The sequence below is a fragment of the Centroberyx affinis genome, unplaced genomic scaffold (genome assembly GCF_046629955.1).
Source record: "Centroberyx affinis isolate AG114_WGS23_722 - 3 ecotype Tasmania unplaced genomic scaffold, CSIRO-AGI_Caff_v1 ptg003805l_1, whole genome shotgun sequence".
In the NCBI taxonomy this organism is placed as follows: Eukaryota; Metazoa; Chordata; class Actinopteri; order Beryciformes; family Berycidae; genus Centroberyx; species Centroberyx affinis.
This window is the reverse complement of record NW_027281670.1, coordinates 180,016-206,046: the sequence shown is the minus strand read 5'-3', so window position 1 is coordinate 206,046 and position 26,031 is coordinate 180,016. Positions and strand designations below refer to the sequence as shown.

General features: G+C 41.5%; 2 protein-coding genes across 3 annotated transcripts in view; both read left to right on the top strand.

The window, feature by feature from the left end:
• ulk1b (unc-51 like autophagy activating kinase 1) overlaps positions 1-17,467 on the top strand; it is a 36,159-nt gene extending 18,692 nt beyond the window's left edge. The window contains exons 13-28 of one of the 2 annotated variants that reach the window (XR_011696655.1): positions 311-476; positions 866-920; positions 1,456-1,542; positions 2,222-2,365; positions 2,517-2,665; positions 3,539-3,798; positions 4,227-4,420; positions 5,415-5,536; positions 8,581-8,706; positions 9,462-9,646; positions 10,584-10,768; positions 12,082-12,200; positions 12,366-12,523; positions 13,162-13,297; positions 13,997-14,641; positions 16,696-17,467. Coding sequence is in view for 1 of the 2 variants with exons in the window: in XM_071541164.1 (XP_071397265.1) it covers positions 311-476; positions 866-920; positions 1,456-1,542; positions 2,222-2,365; positions 2,517-2,665; positions 3,539-3,798; positions 4,227-4,420; positions 5,415-5,536; positions 8,581-8,706; positions 9,462-9,646; positions 10,584-10,768; positions 12,082-12,200; positions 12,366-12,523; positions 13,162-13,297; positions 13,997-14,052 (2,142 nt within the window). In the remaining variant the exon portion in view is untranslated. Of the gene's footprint in view, positions 1-310; positions 477-865; positions 921-1,455; positions 1,543-2,221; positions 2,366-2,516; positions 2,666-3,538; positions 3,799-4,226; positions 4,421-5,414; positions 5,537-8,580; positions 8,707-9,461; positions 9,647-10,583; positions 10,769-12,081; positions 12,201-12,365; positions 12,524-13,161; positions 13,298-13,996 lie in introns of both variants that reach the window. The other variant, XM_071541164.1, reaches the window with a different exon arrangement.
• Positions 17,468-18,179: 712 nt separating this feature from the next.
• ccdc74b (coiled-coil domain containing 74B) lies at positions 18,180-22,221 on the top strand. Its single transcript, XM_071541172.1, has 7 exons — positions 18,180-18,777; positions 19,577-19,624; positions 19,911-20,028; positions 20,633-20,822; positions 20,959-21,059; positions 21,159-21,218; positions 21,985-22,221. The coding sequence occupies exons 1-7, from the start codon at positions 18,450-18,452 to the stop codon at positions 22,109-22,111; spliced, it is 972 nt and encodes a 323-aa protein (XP_071397273.1). The 5' UTR covers positions 18,180-18,449; the 3' UTR covers positions 22,112-22,221.
• The last annotated feature ends 3,810 nt before the right edge of the window (positions 22,222-26,031 follow it).

The window sequence follows — 26,031 nt, the reverse complement described above, 5'->3', positions numbered from 1 at the left end:
TGTGTGTATGTGTGATGTGTGGAAGCAGGCCCTAAGTAAAGTGTAAAGGCTTCAGTCTTTACTCTTGGAATAGGAGCAGCTTCCTGATGTTGCCCAAAGATCTAGTTGCATTTAACAGAACATGAGAGCAGGCAGTGGACAGCCAAGTCATCACCTCTCTCCCCTTCCCTCACTATTTGCTCACTTTTTGCTTTTTTTCCCATTCTCTCCCTTCTTTCCTTCTTTCCTTCCTTCCTTCCTTCCTTCCTTCCTTCCTTCCTTCCTTCCTTCCTTCCTTCCTCCCTCCCTCCCTCCCTCCCTGTCACTGCAGCAGTCTCTGGCTGAGGTTCAGCATCTGCGTGCCAAAGCTCTGGCCTCCCCTACCCAGGAGGCCACTGGTTTCCTCCTCAAGGACTCGTCTGGAGGAGGCGGCAGCAGCAAGAACTCCTCCTCCTGCGACACAGATGACTTTGTCATTGTGCCCGCTCACTTCACCAGTAAGAGCTTCCTTTCTAATGGGGTCCCTACGAAAATGTCAAATGTGCTTGTGTCCTGCGGGCCTTGATCCAAGGCTACAGAATGAAGATGATCGGGCCTTTTACCATACAGGCCCTCAGGCCTTGAAATACTCTGTCTGATGAGCTTAGTCGAGCAAAAGTCAGTGCCGTCGTGTAGACCACTTCTTTCTGTAGACAGACATCTATGTAGTTAGGTGGCAAAAGCAGTGCAGAAGCTGGATATACTAGACATGTTTTCTCAGTCATTCTTCTCATTCTCTATTCTTTAAATTTATTATTAATGTATTGTGATACTTTATTGTTCCCAGGGAAATTCTCTTTCTGCTTACCTTGGTTTTGCTATTCTTTTGATTACCTTGGTTTTGCAGCAGGTGAGCTGACCTGTGAGAGCAAAGTGCTGCAGGACAGCCTGATGAACAGCGGGTAAGAAGCAAGGATTGGTTATTCATAGATTGCCCTCACCTGTGCTGTAAGATGGTTGCATGGTTATGTAACAGAATCTGAAGTTCCAATTGGTTGATAGAGGAGCATACTTGACTCTCAGTAACTACATTTTTGTCAGAAGTGATATTAAGAATCATATTAGATTTTTTAAGATAGTGCCTTAAAGAGTAATTAAACACCAAACCCAAATCTATGTAAAGCCTGACATCTAAAGGTAAAAAGCATGCTAATTAAAACTGCTATTGGCTGATCTTTGGTGCCAGGTGATGTCACCACCTGTTGTACTCTGTAGAAGGTGACACCTGGCATCAAAGATTAGCCAACAGCAGATGGCAATTTCAGTAGCATGCATTTTACTTAGATGTCAGGCTTTACATAGATTTGGGTTTGGTGTTTACTTACTCTTTAAGGCACTATCTTAAAAAATATACAGATTTGGGATTGGTGTTAAGTTACTCTTTAATAAAGCTCTGAAGCTAATACTGTTTCTTGTGTCCTCTCCCCCCTCCATCAGCTCTCTTCTGGCCTCTGCTGGTCTGTGTAGCCAAGCCAAATCCCCACCACACTCACCTTCCTACAGCGGCTCTCCAAGCCCTGTCAGGTAACAGCACAAAACAGAAAGTGTTAACCCGGTGATACATGTGGCCCTGTGTAGCTCAGTAGGTAGAACAGAATAGGACATGCAAATGAGGGGTTGGTTACCTTTCAGAGTAGCCAGCAGAGTAAATAAAGTTCCCAAACACAGCTATTTACTGACATTTGGCTCAAATTAATGATAATTGTAAATTGTTAAAATTGTACATCTATGGTCCCAAATTATCTATACATATGAATCAACTTACTATGTTGTTCAGTTATTTGAATAGAATTGTATGTTGAGTCAAATATGCATGAAATGTATTTTGATATTGATTGTGCTACTATGCTTTGATAGTTATCTCAACTAAAATGTTCATGTTCCATTATTTGTAGAATCATAGTAAGTTAAATAAAATTCAGTATAGTGTCTTTAATCCTCTTAAGTCCTATCATGTAATTCTTCACACACAGTGTTAGTGTAACAATATCACAATGTGCAGATAGTTTGACAGTATTGTCTGTTACACAGAATTTCCCATCTCTCATTTCTGCTTACAAGGGAGAACTACAGTGTTGTCTGTATCCACACACACACACACACACACACACACACACACACACACACACACACACACACACACACAGCCGTCTCTCTCTCTTTCTCTTAGCACTATTTCTGTTATTCTCACTCTTGTTGGCAGGCCCAGCGAGTTCTCAGCAAGTAACTATGGTGGTAACTATGGTAACTATGGCCAGTCTGTGCCTATCCCAGTTCCCACTCAGGTCCAAAACTACCAGCGCATGGAGCAGAACCTCCATTCTCCCAAACAGGATGGCTCGCCACGGTCTGTACACACACACACACAGTACCCACACGATCTTATGCTAGCATTTACATTTCCTTTTCAAATTGTCTAATGTCCACTGCAATGACTCATTTCTTTTTTGGGGAAACAATCCCAAGCTGATTAACTTTTCTTGTGGCTTCATCCATAGGCTGTCAACGCCAGTGCGTCGTTGCAGCAGCGGAAGCTCGTTGGGCTTCGCCAGGACTGGGCCTTCACCACCGTACAGCCAGGGAATGGCTCCCATCATCCGCAGGCTGTCGCTGGGAGGACCCAGACCCTTCCAGCTCTCTCCTCAAGGTAGCACAGAGGCTGGGCTTCACCTTACAAAGCAGTTTCACAGACATACTGTAGATTACAGCTTTTCCTACATATACATCTTATGATCAGAATGACCAATTCTGACCTAGCTGGTTGTTAGATGAAGTGTAGTGTAATGATGCTGCAGCAAATGGTGAGACATCTACCATGTATAGACAACAAAGGAAACAAGGTGACTGTGTTTAACATTGCCCGCCGTTTCTCTGGTTATCTGGACATCCGGCAGCTGGTTTTGGAAGCTGTTCGTTATGTGAATGCACAAACCCCCGCACGCACACACTCCCCGTCTCACCACCATTTGCTGTTCTCTCTTCTGTGCCTCAGGCTGGCACTATCGCTTAGCTGCCTGGGCACGCATGCCAGCTGGGTGAATGGGGCGGAGGGTGGGGGGGATGGGGGGGTTGTCCCTCCCTGCTTTCCGTGAGTAGATTTCTTGTTTGCCTGTGCTTCACTCTGAGAATGCTTTTGTGGAGGAACACTGTTTCTACAAGGAAAAATTTAAGATATTAAAAATCTGTTCTTGGGAGTAGCTGTCTTTCCACTTCTGGGATGTGGAATTACTTTTTTTTTGCATCGTGTGATGGATGGATGGTTTAAATGTGTAAGGCGTTGTCGAAACATGACGATATATTTTTGGATCCATTTTATTTTTACTTCACATAAACAGATTTGTTAAACGTAGCCCAATATTTCTGCTGTAGATACGTCTGTCTCTCTGTTTGTGTTTTTTATTTTTCCTGCTGCTATGCCACCTGTTGTCTTTGCTATAAATTTGTGACATTTTTGAGAGACAAGGTTTTCCTCTAAAAACAGCAATATCCTAACCTTCCATTGTCCCGTTTTCCTCTGCAGCTCTTCAGCACACTGACCCCCGGCCGACTTCGCAGCAGCAGCCACAGACAACGGGACTTGGCACGCGGCTCCACAGCGCCCCCTGTCTGTTGGAGTGTGCCAGCGGTGGCAGCAGGCAGAAAATCAGGAAGCAGCACTCGGACCCGGTGGTGGCCCCCCAGACGGGCCTGATGACTGTCCGTCCTCTGCACTCCTCCCCCAGGCTCAGTGAGCTGATGCAGCGCAGCCCTCTTCCCACCATCCTGGGCTCTCCTTCCAGGGTGAGTCAGACAGTTAGCTGTGTGTGTGTGTGTGTGTGTGTATACACCTGTGTGTACAGTCAAGTCAAATTTTAACACTTTTGACAAGACATGTTTATGGATTGCTTCACGGACCAAGAAAAGCTCTAAATGCGGGTAAAAATTGGAGCAAACGCATCTCAAATTTTAAGATATGAGGTCAGAGCTTATCTGTGTGTGTGTGTGTAAGTTTAGGACTTTGTGAGCATGTCTGTTTGCTTAAAAGAGAAAGGCGGGGAGGCAGTAGTGAGGAAGAGCAAGGACAGTGTGTTTGTTTTACATGGATTTAATGTTCTTCTTGGGACAGACATTTACACTATATTAATATGTATACCTGTTCTTTAGACTACCAGGCAGTTTAACTGAACCTCTGGTACCTCTCTCCTCTCCTTCTCTTCTTTCTCCATCAGACCATTCCTCCATTTGAATTCCCCAAGCCCCCCAGCTCCCCTAACCTCGTGACCTTCCTGACACAGCAGGGTTTGGTCCTAGGTTCCCCTGGCAGCAGGACTGCCCCACCAGAGCCTAGAGACCTGGGACAACAAGCCATCCAGCCCACTCACTGCATCCACAGACTGAACGAGGATACCAAGGGCTTTGGACGGTAGGAGCTTTGCCTTTATTATAGCTGGATGTTTGTTAATATGTTTTACAAAATAGTTCTTTTTATTGTTGTTGCTATTTTTATATGTCTGCTGCACTGTTGCTCCACCTCCATGAGGAATTATTTGCCTGCAGATGCAAGACAGATGTCATACTAATATAAGATATATGTGGGACAGGTGGGCTTTGTACAATGGCTACCACCATGGGTTTAAAACAAACTATTTTTGGAGTTTGAGAGTTCTTCCCTGTCAAAATGCTTTATAGGTATATATTCCTGGTGTTTCACTTCTTTGTCAACAAACGCAACTATTGTTCTCAATGGCTGCAGGCAAACTAGAGACGTCAGGTGGCGCGTCAAAACAGTTTGATGCAGTTCCCAGCTTCAGCTCAGAAGTCAGTTCAGTTTTGGAGCACCAACGCAGGGAGCAGACCACCAAAATACAGTGTTTGAAAATGCTTTGTATGTTTTCGATAAGGTTTTACCTGTTTTATTTGTGCTGTATTTGCCTGATTATTCCTCTGTATCCTTGTTTTCAATTTATTTCTGGCATCTTAATTGTTTATCTTATTGTTTTTATGGATTATACTTTTAGTCTATAAAGCATTTTGTGATTGTGTTTTGAAAAGTGCTATATAAATAATTTGTACTATTATTTATTATCATTTGAATTAGTATGATTATTCCATTGTAGCGTGCAATGGCAGGGGTTGAAGTGTGGTTACAAGGGATAGCCCCTTTCTGCCTTTCTTTTCAGACAAGAAGACAGATGGTCAAGACAGGCATGAGGAACATAAAGGAGAGGATAGAAGGACTGTTAAATGTAGCTGGCAGAGAGAAACTGTGTAAATGAATTAGGGAAATATGTTAGTTAGTGAAAATATTTTAAATTTGGATATATTTTGGATAATTCATATCTCTGTCTTTCCTTCCTGACTTCCCTTGTCATCTGCACTGCATCTCTCTTTCCCTCTGGCCTCCTCCTGTGGCTCAGGTCTCAGAGTGCGGGTCGTCTGTCCGACATGCTGCTGATGGCTGCGTTTGGAGCAGGCGGACCTGTGGGCGACCGAGGCAGCACAGAGAACCTGACCTCCGACAGAGCTATAGACATAACAGGTATGCATGTCAATGCTCTGTCTTATTGAGATTAACAAACAAAGATATGTGTCTAGTCAGGGATTTCCATACGTCCGTTTATATGTGTAGCTCACCCCAGTATCAGACAGACCCACTACAATATTGGACAGGCAAACCATTTCCCAAACTGACTCAATAATAAAGCCGCATAGGCAACTTTGTATGTTGACAGCTGCAGATGGCAGGACTGTTTGAAAAATTTGAACTTCAATACCCCAAAATCATGTGATGTGACATCAGTAAACTGCATACAACACACTTATGTTTATGTTTGTCTGTGATCTTTTTATAACAAATGGTACCAAATGGGCAAGAAAGGCAAAATATCTATAAGGTTGGCGAGTCCAGCTTTCTCTGGACTGGAGCGCTCATTCATTGCTGTTTAGGAGAGCTGTTTATATTTCACTCTTATGTTTTGATTCATCTTCTGCAGGTTGAGATGTGTACATACCTGACATCAGAATTTAATTTGGCCAAATAGGGCAAATCTAAGGAGTCTACATTAGAGGGGATGGGACACTCTTCCCTATTGCCTTCCCTATTAAGCTGATAAGATGGCTGTTTCATGCTTCATGTAGCTTTAACAGCAGTTCTTATGTTGCATGGACACATTTTTTCCCACTGCTGACTGAGTATCTAACCCACCCCAACCCGCCGCCTCTGTAAATAACATAAGTAACACTGTTGTTGCATCTTCTGCTTCAATATTTCAAGGCAACAAGGCACAGATTCAAAAAGCATACCTCTGCATTTCAAGGCAGTTGTAGTTACTGATTAAACATGGCTTACTGGACATACCAGCCCCTTCAGTAGATTGTTTTTACAGGTGACTTCCCCTCCATCCGTTTCTTTGTGCAGAGGGGGACTGAACCATTGTGGGTAAATGTTTATTGTTGCCTTGTTCAAGAGCTTTAAAAAAAAAATGCTTGTCATAGAGTGCTCTATGGAGCAAAGACAGCGAGAATTAACACATCACAGATTTTAAGAAATGAAGCCAGAGCTTTTGTGAATGTGTCTGTGATTTTGCGTGTGTGCCTGCATGTGTGGGTGGGTGCAAGACCACTAACGCAAAACCAAGGCAGGAGCAGAGAGTGATAGGCAAGAGAGATTTGTTCACTGGCCCTTAAAGCGGGGAAGGGAAGAAAGGAAAGGAGTAACTGGAATAACTGTTAGATTGTATGCTGCACTAAATATATGCGACTTGAGTCTGCTGGACCTGTATGTGATAGTGTTTTATTACATGACTTTGGCAAGAAGCTTGTTCAAAAGTAGTCGCAGGTGATTCCTCTTTGTTCTTTCTTTTTGTCCATAGTTCTGAGTGATTTGTTGTGAGTGAAGTATAAAGTCAATTTAAGCAGAAAATTGTTCAAAGAACTGCGAGGCATTATTTCTAGATTGGATTATTTTCCACTAAGTCAACATGTGGAAGATAAAGACGCTTTGATATAGGGCTGGGCGATATGGACAAAATCAAATATCACAATATTTTTGACCAAATACCTCGATATCGATATTGCGACAATATTGTAGGGATGACTATTGGTGCTTTCACAAAATATTTACACAATGAGATTTTTGATAAATAATCATCAGTAATATGGATATAATGATTAAGTGGGTAAAGGCAAATAATAGAACAGCTAGAACAGTCTGGTAAGTTCAGAAAATTACATCACTTTACTGTAATGCAGCCTTTAAAACCAGGAAAAGACAACACTTATGCCATATCATGATATTACGTTATCCAAAATCTAAGACGATATATAGTCTCATATCACGATATCGATATATCGATATATTGCCCAGCCCTACTTTGATAAAGAATCTTTTATGATGCTGACTTCAACAGTTAATGAGTAGAAATGCAAAAACATAATCTTCGGATTGCATATCGAAATGGGTAAATTAGAAAACTGAAATCTTATCTAATTCTGAAACTATCAGAATTGGATAAGATTAAGTTGCTCTACAGCAGAAACCAGGGCAAGACAGTAACCATTATGGAGAAGACTTTTCTGTACATTGTGTGAGATTGTGATATCCCTGTTGGAGTAATTGAAATCTACAGGTAGGGCTTGCATTGAAAAACAATACATTTCATCATCATACCAGGTTTTGGTATCACTATCATAATTTGTAAATGTATCAAAAAAATCTCAAACTACTTCAAAATGTTGATTTCTTTTTACAATGAAGTCTCTAATTTTCACAAAATTGTGTGCATTTTATTGAGAAAATGATCATGGTGTGATTCTACATAGAAAAGCCAATGACACATAATAAAAAATGAATTCTGTATAGATTATGTTGATTAGAGTAGATAATGAGACAATTTTCATCCTTGAGTGAACTATTCCTTCAATATCAGGTAGACAATCCTTAAGGATATTTATGTTAAATGAGTTACCTGGCTTTATGGGTACACAAAGGTGCGTGTCATCTGCATAGCAATGAAAATTGATGTTATGTTTGCGGCAGTTATCTCCCAGAGGGAGAATGTGAATGGAAAACAACAAGGAGCTCTAAGATCGATCCTTGGGGAACACCACAGCTGAGATGTGCCGGGGCAGAGGAGGCACAGCCAATCATCACAAAATCTTTTTTGTATCAATAAGATATGATTGAAAGAAATTGAGAGCAGTATCAGTGAGTCTGACCCAATTTTCTAAGTGATTGAGTAGAATACTGTGATGAACAGTGCTAAGCTCTAACAGTATTAAGACAGAGCAGTTCCCTCTGTCAAAGGCAATGAGAAGATTGTCACCCTGAATAGAGCAGTCTCTACTGTGATGAGATATGAATGGCAGTTTGGAGATGGGTCTATTGTTATTGATTGTTATGTATTAAATGTAAATGGCCTGAATTTTTTTTTTTGGTTTGTTTTGATTTTCATTTAGTTTGAAGGAGACGATTGTTGTATAGCTCTCAATCTCTCTCTCTCCCTCTCTCTCTCTCTCTCTCTCTCTCTCTCTCTCTCAACCACCCCCTTAAATTCCTGCTCTCTCTCTCTCTCTGTCCTCTAGTACCCCCATGTGGTGGTGGAGGCTTGGTGCCTGGGTCCAGCAGCCCAGCACAGGTGGTTTTCACTGTGGGCTCCCCACCCAGCAGCAGCACCCCACCTCAGACCTCCCGACATAGGAAATACTCAGGTAGCACACACAAACCTTTACAGAGCTACGTATAAATATAGCATGACATTCATATGACATATGGCATTTGATGAACACTTTTATCTAAAGTGCCCTTCAGTAACATGGTGGATTTTTAGCATGGTTGACCCGAGTAGGAATCAAACCCCTAACCCTAGCATCAAGCTACACAGAACACAGGAAAGCTGTATTTTTCAGGATTGGGAAAGTTTTGTAAATGTCATGGAAATAAGTTAACAAGGTGTTTCTACTAGCCAAGTGATTTAAATCAGGCTTGACCCCAGTGGTAATTGTATTTTGCCAAAAGAAGACCCGGGACATTCAGATTACCTGTAACAAAAAAGAACTTAGATGAACATAGATGCAAGCAAATATTGATCATTAGAAAAATTGGGATACGTCTGCACCATACCAATGGTCAGTAGCTGGGTTGTGGGATTTCAAAAACAATAAACCAGGTAGAGAAATGAAATCAATACACTGTAATTTTTTGTTACTGCACTTTTTTTTCACTTTATGAATAAAATTGCACCATAAGCCTCTCTTTTGACATTCTCCTTTTTTCTCTGATAGTGAGTGAAGGCAGTCCCTCCTTTTTATCTGATTCCCTTTCTCTTCCTGATTTAAATATTGTTAATTCAAATTCTGCTATATGTCATCGAACAGACATGGAAAAGTGATGATATCCGATCATTAAAAAAAAAAAACAGAATGGACCATGTTCTATGTGTTCTCTGTTCCTCTGACTCCTGCAGGCTCTTCCAGTTCCGTCAGCCCAGCAGGCTCCTTCACGAGCCGCTACCCCCAGACAGGCACCTACCTGGATGGCTTCGAGGCTCCTTCCAGTCCCCGCTACAGTTTCACTGACCCCATCACCGCCAACATGGGCGGTCCTGTAACCTTCGAGGCTCCCGAGCTTCCTGAGGAGACCCTGATGGAGGTGAGAGGCAGGGCTCATATACGCAGGTCTGAAAAGTATCGAAAGAGCATGAGAAAGGACTTTCCATTGAGATACTGTGTATGCTATGTATGGACACTGCCAGTCAAAATTTTGGACACGCCTGATTGAATGTTCTGTGTTTTTCATTATCTTAAAGCCATTTTGATCTAAAGGCTTATGCTTAAATGCTTGAAATTTGTTTCTTAGACAAATATAAATGGTGAAGTTGATCTTGTGTATCAATTTATTTCCAAAACCTTTGCCTTTCCATCAAGGAAAAAGGAGGATACTTTAAAGAATCTAAAATATTAGATAGTTTGGATTTGTTTAACACTATTTTGGTCACTGCATAATTCCATTTCTGTTATTTCATAGTTTTGATGTCTTTTACTATTCTAAAATGTGAAAAATAGTGTCCAAACGTTTGACTGGTAGTGTATGCTGCAATGCCTTTGTAATGTAATAAACCTATAATCAATGGTGAGTAAATCAATGAGTGGTAGATCAACAGTGTAAAATTTTAAAAAGTGTATAGCAACCTCCTGTAAAACGTGTGGAAAAGAGGAGAGGAGAGCTTACGGTAGTTGCAATCCTTTTTAGTTGATGCCATTGCACCCTGGGGGATCAGAGAATAGTCACTGAAAATTGGGGTACTCATAGAAGTTGATTGTATACACGACTCTGTTATGTGCATCAGGTATTCTGAGATAGGATTTTATTATTACCTTCCCAAAATCCAATGTGCATTGAATGACTGAACTCTCTCCTGTCACCCGTTGCGTTCATCGCTGTCACTTAGAGTCTAAATGCCTGAATCTGTGATCACAGTATGGTGCCCTCTGTTGAAATGCCATCACTACACTATCTCTATCTCTCTGTGTCTCTCCCCCTGCCTCTCTCTCTCTCTGTCTTTCTTTCTGTCTCTGTCGGAGTGCAGCAGGAGCACACAGAAACTCTGCAAAGCCTGCGGTTCACGCTGGATTTCGCCCGCTGTCTGATGGAGGTAGCTGGATCCCGCGGGGCCGGAGCTGTGGGGGAGCAGGGGGACGCTTCTCATCCCTCCCTCCCCCAGCAGCAGAGCCTGGTGGCAGACCAGATAAGCTCGCTTAGCCGAGAGTGGAGGTAAGGCCATGTCAACCATCGCTATATTAGCATAGTTATACCAGTTGTGGGTAGTTTTGTCTCCAACATGCCGAGAAAAACAAGACACATATAATACTAGAGGGCCACAAGCGGCAATGGGGGGTTTGAAATGTTCATATTATCAAGGATAAATTCATACATGAATAAGATCTATAGAGATAATTATTTCAAGAATAACAGTGTCACCAATCTTATCTGTGATGTCTGCTTTAGTGGTTTGTCAAAATAGCAAACATCTTCCTACTGTTAAAAGTAGTCTGATAACAGCCTGCACAATATTCATCTGCATTTCAAGGGAAATGCATGTGTGCTACAATTAGAAAGAAACATTTCAATTGTTGCTATAAACAAACAATAGGCAACAACATCAAACTACATTTTGGCTGCTAGGTAACACAAAACTAGGACCCAAATATGGATGCAGTTATGCACCAGAACAGTCCGAAATATGAAAGCATAAATGAAACCAACTCACGCTTATCTGTCCTGACATACACTGGGGTTGGAGTGCAGAAAAAGACTGAGTATGATCTCTCTGACTGACCTTCTTTATCACTGTGTTTTTTGTGAAAACAAGCTGCAACTGAGTTTTGACCAGGAGGAGAGCTTAGTTCGTATAATGTGGTGTGCCACAGGGACTCTTATGTCCTCTCACTATTTATTTCTAAAGGCCCCAGGTCAGTGGTTCTCGGCTCCGACCCTCTGGGCCCCCGAGTGATAAAGAAGGTCAGTCAGAGAGCTCATACTCAGTCTTCCTCTGCACTTCAACCCTACAATCCAGTACTGGATTCACTGAGGCATTTGCACAGTTGACCCGGATAGAAAAAGCCGTAGCAGAGCCAGGATAGAATTAATCATCAGTTTCCACAGGCGTTCTTTATCCACCTGTTACCCGGTTTGTGGAACTGTTTGTACACTGTGGGAGGGGGATTCGCACGAACCACTGGATCTCATGCAGCAATAAACTTTATGTGGATTATTATTGTGTGGTATAATTTCAAAACTAGGCCATTAATGCGTCGGTAGATTATAGAATACGGTACGATTCAAGATGTTTCTGTTAATATTAAAGATGTTTCCGTTAATATTTGTAGTTTTGTCTGCTTGAATTGAAATAAAGTCTCCTAGCTTTGATTTTTTGCAGTTCTCCCTCACCTCAAGTAGATGGCAGTTGACTGTTTGCCACATGTGCTTGTCACATGTGCTTGTTTTGTTTTATTTATACTTTCATTTTAAGTAGTGTGTGTGTGTGTGTGTGTGTGTGTGTGTGTGTGCGTGATTGTCTCCTCTAGTCATGCAGAACAGCTAGTCCTGTACCTTAAGACTGCAGAACTCTTGTCCACTGCCTTACACACAGCCATGGAGCGAGTCAAACAGGGCAAACTCTACCCGTCTGCCACTGTCAAACAAGGTACGAGTCAATTCATCTTGTAAATTGCAGCATCCTGTCAAATTATCTAATTTGTATATGTATCAAAACAATACAAGTAATGAAATTTTGATTTAAATATGCTAGATAATGTGCACAGAATATCTCACTAGCGTATTAAGAATGAACTCCTCCGTCCCTATGCAGTAGTGAAGAGGCTGAATGAGCTGTACAAGTCGAGCGTGGCGTCCTGCCGCTCACTCAACGCCCGTCTGGAGCGCTTCTTCTCCAGGAAGCACCGTCTAATGGACCACATCACCTCCATCACCGCTGAGAGGCTGCTCTTCAGCCACACGGTGCAGATGGTAAGCCGGGAGGGAGAGGAAAACAATATTTTTTTTTATTAATTTAGACAATTTAGACTGGTGGGATTTAATCATAGACCAGCAGGACACACATGTCGCTACAGAAGTGTCAGACTTAACCACTCAGTTATCTCTCAGCACCCAGTAAATGATCAAAATTGTGCTTTTATCATCAAGTATTTCATCATCTTGTGTATATATGTTTGAACTGAACCAACTTATGTGTACTGTCTCTCCTCTTAACTCTTATTTTATTTATATCCCTAGCACTTGTTCCATGGTCACATGAATATTGCAAGTCATTGCTAAGTCATTAGACACTGAGTGGTTAACAGTGTCAGCTAAATGCCTAACATGTAATGTTAAATCAATGTGTCAGTTTGTGTATGTATTAATACACACACACACACACACACACACACGCACACACACACACACACACACAGAGAGAGAGAACACACACAAGATGGAAAACAAAAGTCAATTGACTCTTTGTTAAAACTGAAATTGTTTGGTTTGCATAAAGATATATAAGCAAGACACGATTCAATTTTTTTCAAACTAACTCCCCAAAAGCAATAGAAAACATGTAAAAAAAAAACACAGATATATTTTGAGTGTCCTGTTGTCCTCGGTAGGTTCAGGCTGCTGCACTGGATGAGATGTTCCAAAAGGGGGAAGCATCAGTCCTGCGCTACCACAAAGCCCTTCTGCTGATGGAGGGCCTGTCTCTGCTGCTCACTGAACAGGACGACATCCTCAGTGTCAGCAAATGTAAGTCTCCCTGTCACTTGATCTCACATTCTGAATGAGGGAATGCCTTCACTCATAAAAAAAATTTGCTTTCAATACTTTAATGCACTGCACCAGTCACACTTGGTCACTTGGTAAAGGTCACCTGTCACCTCATCTCTCATAACAGACTGAGGTAAAAAAAAAATTGGATTCAAGTGAAAACCATGATTTTTGATTTTCTGGGTTTTTATTTTTTCTTCCGCTAAAATATAGATAGATACATTATTAAACCCATGGGGAAATTGGATTGTTTTTGGGAGCATAATGACCAGGTAGATTTCTAACTTCTACCAGCCACTTTTTTTAAATGAGTGTTATTTGTTCAAGGCTAAATACGATACATGGTTTGGCTTACTGAGGGAGCTTCATAAAGGGTCTGCTGACTGGCTGGAGAAGGTTTTTCCTAGTTTGGGCAAACTTTGTTCACCTGTCACAGTGGATGGTAGACCTAATAAATTTACCAGCCACTGCACAAAATCCCACCCTAATTTCCCACCCTGATAATGGCGTATTTCTCCTTTAAAAACCCCTATGCACAATCATATGCTGTGCCTTTATGTTGTAAAAATGTGTGTATTCTGTCTCGTTGAATCACTTGAAGCAATTGTAATTTAATTGTTGTTGATCTCTTCCAATTATTCAACCCTCCCACTGCTCTTTTTGTGTTTCTCTCTGCAGGCAAGGAGTGCATTGAGCGCCGCCTCACCGCTCTGCAGTCGGGGCTCTGTGCTTGAAGGTCCTACACCGCTGCCTGGAATGATGCTATGATGTCAGTCATTTGCACCCTGCTCAGCCCCAGTGAACCAAACCTCCACCCCACAACTCCTTGTGATCTCCAACACACAACGCTTTGATTTTCACTTACATGTCAGTCAACCTCCAGGATTTGTACTGTCTGAGGGGTCTGCCATCTATCTGGAGTTTTGGACTTGGACAGTGGCTGAGACTTCCCCAAAACTTAACGTGGACCAGTGCTGGACATGCAGTATTTCTGCTGTGAAAGAATGTCTGCTTTCTTTTCTATGTGTGAGAGGACCCGGCTCCTGGCACTGGAAATGGTATTTTTCGCCAAGGAGTTTTGCAAAGATTCCCTTGCTATGGATAACGCCTCCAGGAGCAATCATAGCCAAGTAGTCAGATACATATACATAAACATAAACACATAGCATTTAAAGATGGACAAATATAGATGCTAAGCATTCACAATAACAGACAAAATGTTACCCCTTTATTAAGATCAGTAGCTGGGGAACCAAGTATCTACTGTACACCTACATGAGGAAGTGTGCTGATGAAGACCAGGAATCGTCTTGGAGTTGCCAGGTATCATTCTCATCAAATATCTGTCTGTCTTAAACCGCTTGTTTGCTTCACCATATTCATGGGTGTAGTTTTCTATGGTTTGAATTGAATTGTTATTTGCTTTGCTGAAGGGAAGTATCCCTAGGACTGCTAGGTGACCGCAAGCGCATACAAGCACTAATATAAATTTGTGGCCAAAATGACTAAAACAAATTATTTGAGTTTGGTTTATTGTTTCGTTTTCATTTGAGATTCAAGTTGTGTAAAGGTGCTGTTGTGGAAGCAATTCCCCTCATGCATCCCTCTTTTTTGACACTTTATTGATGCTATATTTGCAATATCAATGACCATGTCCCCCTTTGGGGCATGACTATAGAAACAGGAGTGTGTCGTGGACTCTGCTGTGCCGTCTCTGACAGGGTTTTGTTTTCTGAATAGTGGCAGGTTAAGCAGTAACAGACAGGCAATGGGTCCAGACAACATTGACCAAAGTGTTTCACCTGGCTGTCAGGTTGCAGGAACAGCAAGAACTGTTGAATGCAGAGTATAGCTTTTAATTCAAGAGGGTTTGAAATTGGTCTGTCAGTATCAGTGATCACAATCATGTTAAAGGATTCCAAGAAATATGCTGCAGTTGAACTGGGTTCTGTTTATCAGATCAATAAGTAGCCTGGGTTATACTGTTGCTGATATCTCTTCACAAGATTCCATAGTTTTATCTTTTTATATTCAGACCATCTACGATGTTGGAGTATAGCAAGTATAATCAATTTTGAATGTAGGGCTGTTCGACAGGAGAGAAGCAGCCTAAATATTAGCCTAAATGTTAGTTAGCTAAGATCTAGGCTGATCCCAGGGCGAATGCCTGAATATAGGTGTTATTGCACTGTTGAAGTACTGTACAGAACGGGTTAGAATAGGTTATTTAGAGATTTTTATTTCCTTAGTTTTAGTGCAGTTTTAGCTGTGTTTGAGTTGCTGTCACAAGATGATGTATGCTTGTTGTGAGACTGTTGACAAAGAAATGGTATAAGCTATGAAACCCTTGAAAGGCGTCTTTGAGGAGGAGGAAAAAATGGAACTTTTTACACTGAAAAAAACAAAAAACATATTTGCGTTGTATTGATTGTGTTGTGTTTCATTTCAGAGTAGCCAGTCATGTGATGATTGTATTGGAGTTTGAAAAGCAACTTGTGTTGATTTGGAGTGGTAGTTGAAAATATACTTTGCCTGAGATATTTGTGTTTTGTAGATATTGACCCTAACCACAGATCCCAAACGGATCCCATTACTCCCCCCCTCACTCCTGAGCCTTCACCTTAATGTAAAATGCGGACCAGTGGATAGGGTCAACTTCTACTTAGGCTGCTTTCAAAGGGAAGCACAGTATGCATGTGTGAAACAGTGTTGTGTGAGGTATTGACATTGAGATTTGTTCAGTGCACAGACCTAAAGAAACTGCTACGTAACCAGATGGCAATACCTGATTTTGGTCTGATTTTGGGCCTGATTTTTACACATGTAACTAAAAACATTTACTGAAAATCAAGGATTACTCTGGTGTAACCCACTGTAGGATCCAGTACTACTTTCTTTTCCCTGAGGCGTGCGTTCATCCTCTCTCCTACAGAATAAGGGCAGTTGTATTGTATTGAACCTATCCTCTGCCTTTTTAACCAAATTAAGATGGTGAATGTGTGCATGTTTTTTGAGAGTAAAGTACGCCGTTGATATGTGGTCAGGGCAGAAGATGTTCCAAACAGAGAATAAGAAGCCAGTATAGTAGCATTGTTGACAGATCAGAATAGGGGGGAAAGGTACATTTTCTACAGTGAAGATTTCTCTGAATCTATATTCATTTGCTTTATGAGTGCTTTGTGGCCTTTTTTTTTCTGTCATCAGAGAGATATCTCACTCTGAAGTTTTGTTTAGATATTGCTTTACGTAGAGCATTCTGTATGTATATATTACGTTTGTTTGTGAGTACATTCCTAATATCAATTGATCCACATTCCCCCCCCCCCCCCCCCCTCTCTCTCTCTCTCTCTCTCTCTCATACCTACTGTATCATTCAGTAAATAGCGGGAATGCCTCAAGAGAGGCAGGTAGCAAACAGTGATGACCTCTGACCTTTTTAAGCTGATGCATGTGACACTTTTTTTTATTGTTCCTTACAATCATTACTATCAGTCATGCAGATGATGATTATAATGGGTAGGAGTCAAAAGCGCCATAAAGAAAACTGTGCAATCAATCAGTAGATTACAGGAGCAGGACTGGCGGCAGGGTGGAGCAGTGAGTTTGGAGGCTGTCCTTCAACTGGAAGACCAGGGTTCAATCCCCTGTGTCGGCAGGCGTCCGCCCTGCTGAAGTGTCCTTGAGCAAGACACCGAATCCCTACCAGCGCCTAGGGGGTGCCGCTCTGTAGCTGATCCTGGGGTCGATAAAGCATCACATTAAAAAGATCAGGAAGTGTAACCATTATGAACATACAGCATTATGTGCCCTCCCACAATATAATCCACAAATTCATTTTTGTTTGTTTGCCAAGTACATACCTGAATGTTTGTCAAGTTTGCATTTTCACCTTACTGTCTCTGTATCACTCTGTAAATATTGTAAATTAAGTTATTGCTCTTATTGTACATATGACACTTGCAAGCATGGAGAGAATATTCCCATACCACATACACCTTTCCAAAGAATAGGCCTTCTGCTGATCTTCCATACTGTCTATTACTATTGCAAAGGCATTTTAATGGCCCCCTATGTATGAAAGACACACTATCTCAATGTCTCTGTGTGATGTAACCTTTACTGTTTGAGAGTTGCAACATGAATAAAAATGAAAGCAAAGGCAGCTTGTCTTCAGTTGGTTATTGCTGCTGTTGCGTCACCTCAGTTGATGGGAAATTTCCAGTTTTAACTTTAACTTTGTAAGAGCAATTAAAATGGATGTCTGGGACTTGGAAGACGATTAAAGTATCATCTATTTAATGCATTTATGACAGAAGATGTTATGCTACTTGCAATAATGCTTAAGGTGAATATTTCCTTCCTGGCCTCTAAGAGCATCATTGGCTGTCACTATTGTCTTTCCTCTGGACCACTTATTTTTTTGGCCATTTTAACATATTACCTTCACAAGACTAGAATAAGTCATATTTTTTCTCTTGCATTTTTTTCAAACAAAGAATTCCTCAGGTCACTCACTATACCTTGTTCAATAAAAACAAAATTAAATTTATCCTCAATAACACCCAAATCGCACATAAACGTTGTTCTTCAGTCTCTTCTTCCCTAAAGGTCTTTTAGTGTCAATATAGTACAGATGTCAATAATGAATATTCATAAAAGGTGCGTGAATAAATGAATGAATAAATGAATAAATTAAAAGGTTATTCATTAGTTGTACGCATGTGCGAAATGATTTCCGGTCGAGCAGACACGAGGCGGCAACAGGATGTGGACTATCTTGGTTGCTAAGCTCTTTGTACGTGCTCAAACATGACAGGTAGTTGCCATGGCAACGTTGTGTGTGACTGGAGCGCATGTCCGTTAAAGGCAAAATAACTCTGATAGCAAGCTCTTTAACTGCTAACGTTGACTAAAGACTTTAGGCTATTGTTGTTGTAGCCGATTAACAATATAACCTACCCACACTGGAACATGTAACGTTAATGGTAAGACGATTCATAAATATTGCACAATCTATCGCAGTGTTACCGAAGTTGGTCGTTTCAGGTGATGCTAAGAACGTTAGCTGTCTTTAGCAACAAGTCGTAGGCGCCTTGCTAACGTTAGCAACAAGGCAGGCTGGGATGGCTGGATGATGAACCAGTCACTACTGAGCAGAGCAATGTCAAGTCGTAATCTTCCACCGGTGCGAAATTTGCCACAATGGTCCAGAGTTGGGTGTCTTGACAAGCCCTGCGCTCCACGACCTTTACCGGCCAACCACCTGCAGCCGCTGCCTGTCGCTCCACTTGCGGACAGAGGAGCCGTGAGAGGCGGGGGAGAGGAGGTGTCCTGTCACGGCGACATGGACACCCGCGTCGCATCGCTCCGGAGGAATATCCAGTTCTTGCAGCAGCAACACAAGGATACTCTGGAGAGGCTCCATGCTGAAATAGACGAGCTCAGACGGGAGAATAAAGGTGAAGAAATCAGTGTTGAATAGACGTGAAATGTCTCCGTTTAGGAACACTTAAACTTTATTAAAGTTCAGTTGATCTATTTAAGTAATTTTGGATAACTTTGTCATAAATGTTAGATTAATATTTGGTTATCATTTAACTAGAGGCCAATGAAACTATCTCTGCTACTTAGATGGTTGACAAAATTAGTCCTTTTGACTTTTATGATCCAAGAAGATTGTAGATATGGTGTCCACAGCTTTCACAGTTTGAAAGATGTCCAATATGTACTGAAGTATAGCAGAGCTTTGCTTAGGGATCAATATTATGTTTCACCAAGGAATAAGCTAATATGTAGATCAGTTAGACATGGCAAACTTTGATCTTAGTTGAATGATTTCTTTGAATCCATATCACTATTTTCCATTTATTTAATGAATCCAAGTAAGACCTGACTGACTGATGATAAAGTGCTGAAAAGTGAGACACTCAATCTAGGCCCAGTGGTTGCATAGCAACTCCAGAGTTTTGACTGAGGAAAATGGATGGTGAGTGGTTTCTCTGTGGGAGGCGAGCAGAGATCCGGTATCACTTTACCGAACGGGCCACTGGCTGCTCCATATAACCTCCGCTTCTGACCACCCGCCAAGAGATTCCTTAGTCCTGTTAAGAAGAATCACGTGGGTCGTCTGTCTTCAGCCAGGCCCTCATGCATACATGGGTTGTTTACTGGGACTGCGTTACCAGGGAATAGGGGCCACCACTTGTGTGTCTCCCTCCAGTGCCATGCATTAATATTCTCTTGATTTGGATGTTGCAGAGTTGCAGTATAAGCTGATAATGGATCCCCCAAAGTCAAGTAGAAAAGGTAAGATGTTATCCTGATTCATTGTTGTTATTGTTGCTCTTTGCTCTGCATGATTTTGGGACAGGCACTGTTCTTGCAGGATCGGGAATCAGCATCATTCAAAGGCATCACTGTTGGGCTTAGGTCAAGATCTTGGCAGAACAGGAAGGCTATGTTCCGGCTTACTGTCTCATTCTAAGCACATTATGTGTCTGCCAAATGTCTGTAACTATTTATCTTTAGCTAAAAAGTATTTTGGAGCACATCAATTAACAATGTCTGTCTACATCTGGTGTCCTCCTTGTAGCACCAACACACAGTCGACGGGGCGTTAGACCGCCCACTCAGGGAAGTGAAGCCCGTGCAGGGATTTACCTGGAGCAGCCTCTGCAGGACACACGGCCCTCACAGGACCAGACACCCAGGTGATTCTCTCTCCAGCCAACTCCTACTCTGTGCTCAGGCTTCCAGCAACCACATCATCATGCTACTGTGTGTCTTGTGCTTTGTTCTGCTTCCTTATGTTTGTCCTATATTATTCGGCTCTGTGGTTGATTGTTGATAAGTTAGATCTAGTTAGATCTAGTTAGCCTCAATCTCTGTAAAGTCCATTGAGCCATGCTTATGATAAAGGGCTGTATAAATAAACAAACTTGAAACAAACTGTCCAGCAAACGATTTGAGCTAGCTGATTGCGTCAGTGAAAGGCACAACATATGTCACCCAAACTTTCTACTGCGTCCAATTCTGTTCTGACAAACAAGGCAACTGTGGCCAACGTTTTGTGGATTGTAGAAAATTAATGAACTTCCTGTGATTGGTTTCTCATGGTGAGTTCTTAAACTTACTCTTATGACTCCAGTGAGAACTTCATCCTCTAAACTCTGGACCCAAGCTCATAAAAAAACATATTTCTAGTCATGTCTGTCTATAAAATTGGCCAGTGGCTGGTTCTGGGTCTCAGCCCATAGGTACAGCAGCAAGGCGTAACAGCCAGAACAGACATGAACAATAGTTTGTGTGTTTCAGCGAGTGCAGCGAAATGCTGGATTCTTCCAAGCAGGATCCTGGCCTGGAGCTGAGGGGCGGCCTCATCACCTCACTACAGCCCCTGCGGATCCACAGCAGTCCCACCCGTCCCCCCCGCGCCCCCACCCTGCAGGAGTGTGAGGTCATCATCCGGCAGCTCTACAACGCTAACAGCATGCAATCTCAAGAGGTAAAGTACCCATCCTCAAACACTATGAGGCAGAATGCAACCACTTGGCGTTGTTTGTGGAAATTAATCTTTTGTGAGTTTTATGAAAGTCCTCCCATGAGAGTGATTGCTGTAATATCAATTGTGTGTCATCTAGATTGTACGCGTGAAGGCAGTGCTGAGAGACATTGTGTTCAGCAAGAAAATCACCCCAGAAAACTACATTCTGACCAAGGCCTACCTCGCTGATGGCGCCCGGTAAAGTGATGGAGAACATTAAACATTTTCATCTCCACCAACCCCTCCACTGAGAAACTAGTGCAGTTGTGATAAGTATTTATTTTCTGTCTTTTTCAGAAAAGCGCCAGAGGCAGAGAGGTTTCCCCAGCTTGCTCTGCAAACACTTCCAAAGAAAACGTATGTATAGTGCTGGTCCTTCCCTGCTGTGCTGAGTGATTTCATGCACAATATGTATTCTATCCTGTTGCCTGAATTACATTTACACTGCCTGTCAAAAGGGACACCTTGACTTTTATATATTTTCAAAGTGCTATTTGATTTTCTCTGTTATTTTTTAATTAAGAGGTAAGGAAAAAATACCTGCAATGCTTTAGTTAACATAAAATAACTATTTACTAATACTTTGGATAGATTTATTCAACATTCAGCTTCATGTTGCATGTTCATGAAAGTGTCTTCTTTGGTATGAAGAGAAGGTTTTTCATGGTAGAGCATCTCTGAGGAACGTCTGGAAAAACTGACTGTTCACAAGAAGAAAGTGTGTGCAGCAGTTACAGCTGCAAAGGAAAGTTTTTTGATTAACGTATAGCTTAATTATTTTAGTGTTATCGTCACAAATATTAGCATATATTATTTTATTTTCTTCAACTAAATCTAGTTAGTCTTTAATGGGGTTAAGTTATTGCAAACAAAGAAAACATGTTTAACATTTTCAAAAGCTAGGTGTCTCTAAACTTGAGGGCAGTGTATGTATCCATGTGTCAAACCTCCATAATTCCACTTCTCACAAGAGTTGGTTGCAGTGTAGTAACGGCCTAAAACCGACTGCATTATTTAGAAAACTGTCACTTAAACCAATACAGAGGCTTTTCTCTGTGTCACTCATGTCAAAAAGGCAAATCCTGGGCCTCTCAATCAAATCCGCTCATGTCTCCCTCCCCAGGTCTGGACCTTCTGAGACCGGGGTGATCCTCCCAGCTCTCAAACAGAGACTCAGCTCCACCATTGCAGAGAGACAGAGGAGGGCCCACGCTGTGCAGAGAAGCCGTGTAAAACGGACAGTGCAATGACAGGGTCAGATACGACAGCACAGCACCACAGCACCAGCTACATCCACCTCAGGACTGCGGCTTTTCATGGTCTTTCAAAAAAAAAAAATCTTTACTCCCAGCTGACTGAATGTGGCCTATGGAATAAATTTTGTGTCAGACGTGGATATCAGTATTTATGTTCTATGGTTTGATACTACTAAAAAATTAAGTCTCAATATATTTGGTACAGAAATTCACTCATAAAGGACTGGAAACAAAAAGTATTTATGAAAAGAAAAAGACAAGTGACATGGGGTATATACTGTAGACCTCCAAGCTTAAAGAGCCAAGTATTCAATCTGCATTCATTGTCTCAGTACTACAGAACCAAGGCAACACCGTGTATTTGTATTTTACAGTGTGATGCAACAGCACTCTCTTGTGGTAGAATAACTACGGTATTTCTGAAGTTAAAGTGCTATAAAAATGTAACAGATTATCACAGCACAAAAATAAGACTAGCAGTGCTGGCTCAATTAAGGCCTGATGAATTTTAACCACATTTCAAACTAAACACCTTTTCCACTTCCATGTCCTAGATGATGAAGAAGGAAAGACAAAAGTCCTCAGTATTAACGTCTTTAATGAGGGATTCAGTGCTTGGTCTCTAGGCTGCAGAGAGATAGGCCAGGCTTACTCTTTGATGCCAGATATTGAGCAGCGCTGTCACTGAATATCGACGGAAGCAGTGCAACTTGGAGGTTGTGATGTTGTGAACAGTCAGCAGGAAGGTGTTGGCACCTGAAATGGATGAGACAGGACAAATTACCAGGACCATTTCACAAACACTCGGTTTGGTAATACAATCTCATGCTTTAATGGGTCAAATGTGATCAGTGAACCTAAAAGTGAGTTTGATACAAAAATCTAATAAACTGTCTATACACAATGTAGTGCTGATCTTGCGGGTTTTTTTCCCCAAGACTGGTGCCTTCTCCTATTTATTTCCACTGAATGGAAGTTTATTTTTAGCAAACAAATCCTGTGGTTTATCTGCTAGTGTGTGCATGCCTGAGTTTCTCCTACCCGAATGAACAAGTTATTGTTATGCAGTATTGTTTTCATTGGAATATTGTGTCACATGGTCCAGATGCAACACATGCGTTTGGTAAGGTGTGGCTATAAGGATGAATCAAAGCAATCTGAAAAAAGTAACAAAGTAAAAATGATTAAATTAAAATAATTATGTTCAGAAGAATTTATTTGAATTATGGACAAGTCAAGAACAAAAAATATTTTGTATCTTATTAACATTTTCCCCATCAGTTATAATACATTTTTATATTGTCATTGCTGTCTAAATAGGAAAATTACATGCAATCTGATATACCAGTAAATTCTGCTATTAAATTATGTTCAGTGAAAACCTACCATACCTATGCAGCTCAGTCATTGATGAAACCATTTATTAGTGAGATGGTCATTTAAACACTGAAAGCGCTGTCCTCCACTGTTGAAAAGCCTCATACAGGCAAGCGAATATAAAAGCACCACAACTCTAGCTTAATTTCACAACATGAATCAAAACTTGTGCAACAACTTGGGGCAGGTTAAGAACTGCAGGCAGCCAGGTGGGGCTGGCAACGCGCTGCATGCTGTTGGCCCAGCCAGCATACTCCACTCTGTAACCTTTAGGCAGAATAATCTAATCAGAATCAAAATTGCTTTAATCGCTAAATGTACAGGAAAATATCTCAGTGACATCGGTGTAGAGACTTTTACTGATCCACATCGCACAAGCCTCCATTACAATTTAGTCTAAGCTTACAACTTAATACTCATGTGCATTTACCAAAACATAGGATCTGATGTAACTAGCCCTTGTGCAGTTTATGCAGAAATCAGGCTTGGATGTTAGAAGAACGTAGAGTGGCATGTCATTGAGGTTACAGAGTGGCACCTCTCACCACAGATATTTTGTTAAATTCACCCCACGACACGTTCAGAAGGCTCAACAGTAAATTCTACTGTCCCAGAACCACACCTCTCAAAACCAGCTCTCCTATACTCATCTACACTAATCCTACACTACTCTGAGATTGCATCTACACTCTATCCCTACCTCTATCCCACAACATCTTGCGCAATAAGTCTGACTTTGCCATCAATCTCAGCAATAGATTAATGGGATGGCTGACCCTGCAGGCTTGAAACGGCCTGTCAGCAGTTCAGAGGCCACACTGTACCAACAGCCAGGCTAATAATTGAAACAGCCCACTCAATGGTTTGGAAATCGTTGAGTGGTTTGGAAGCCGAATTGCACCAATAATCATTAGGTAAAGGGATGGCTGGACTTCCTAGCTTGAAACAGCCCACTTTGCAGCTCAGAAACTGAACTGTATCAGAGTCATTCTTCCAAATCTGTACATTTTAAGTCCCTCTGGCATATTTCAATATAATTTGTTAAAACGTTTACCAACACTACATTCAAAATCCTTATTCTAGATTATTACATACCGTATTTCAGTTTAACTGATGGTAACAATCATGTCAACCCTGTTACCCTGTATTTCAAAGGATATCCAATGAATTTTATACATTTTACAAGTTGTTTAAAAAATGTTTTGTAAACCCTCACTACATGCATGCCATGTGTTCCCGTTCTGGTAAAACAATTATACCAGGAGCTTTGTATGGACGATGTATGACTATCCAATTCTGCTGCCATGGCTCTGTCATCATATGATGCAAAAACTCCTATCTTTGTCATGAGATGGACTTCCATACTTTGGACCCCAACTGGTGTCTTTTCTTTACAGCTGGAGCCACTGCCTGCCCTCCTCAGCTGGTTCAGAAGCCCGAACCATGAATCAAATGAATAAACTGGTACTGGATGTGGCTACAAATCCACATTACCCAGCATCCACAGGCTGGAGCCCCAGCCTCACTATACAGCCTCGGCTGCTAATTCAGTAGGTTTCTTCTTCTCCTTCTTCTCATATGCTGCACATAATTAAGGTATGGAACAGGTAATTAATGTTGTGGTTATTAGTCCAAATGGGCTATCTTTGAGCTTGCCCAACACTGAGTAAGCAGGCACCTGTGTAAACCCCATCCTGCCATCCTGAGGACCCTGAGGCAGAATTTGTCTAATTTAGGCACCCATGACCTCACCCTAAACCTATAGAAGGAAGGTGACATCTACAGCCTTTCCTGGTCAGGTTCATATTTGAGGAAATCCCTGTTCGTTTTCCCATTGAAAAATACAAAATAAATTCTAATGAACAGTTAAGATCATGACCTTTGCCAGCACTGTTGATTTTGAATAGACATGGTTATAAAATATAATGTACAATAAACTTTACTGCAATAAATACTATTACAACCAATAAAAGAAGAAGGTTTTAAATGGAAATTAATTAATCATTGCGATTCACGAGAGCTTTGAGCTTTGAACACAGTTAACCACAATGATTTTCCCTCCATATTACCCAGTTGAAATAAGGAAAAATCTAAATGCGGCAGTGATAGCCTAATGGTTAAAGAAGAATTATTGTGACTGAGAGACACCGGTTGGCTCCCAGAAGCATCTGGGAAAGTCTGGGGAGGACTGAGCAAGATAGCCTCATCTCCCTTGGCAGGAACTGTCATGGTATCCTTGAGCAACACACTTAGTTTCTGCTCCAGTGGAAGTGGCTCAAGGCTCCGGCTGTGCTGGACAGCTCCCATGTCTGAAGGTTTGTACCACAATCCCCTTGCAACTACTTCCACAGGCTGTTGCAATTTGCCTGTTATGCTTAAATAAAGGTTAAAAAAAAACAAAAAACTTAGACATTGTTGCTCACCCTCACCCACTAGAGGGTGTTATTTCTGAAGAAACTGTTCACAGAGAGTATCCGCCATGGGATTCTATGAAAGTCTATGAACATTTGATGGCAGGTCACACACAGAGATGTCAT

What these genes read in the sequence shown, in the direction of transcription:
- ccdc74b (XM_071541172.1), top strand. Translation starts at nt 18,450, where the DNA reads ATGATGAACCAGTCACTACTGAGCAGAGCAATGTCAAGTCGTAATCTT. An exon ending in CCCAAAGTCAAGTAGAAAAG is followed by an intron (nt 19,625 to 19,910) that starts GTAAGATGTTAT and finishes TCCTCCTTGTAG; the next exon opens with CACCAACACACAGTCGACGG. An exon ending in TACCTCGCTGATGGCGCCCG is followed by an intron (nt 21,060 to 21,158) that starts GTAAAGTGATGG and finishes TGTCTTTTTCAG; the next exon opens with AAAAGCGCCAGAGGCAGAGA.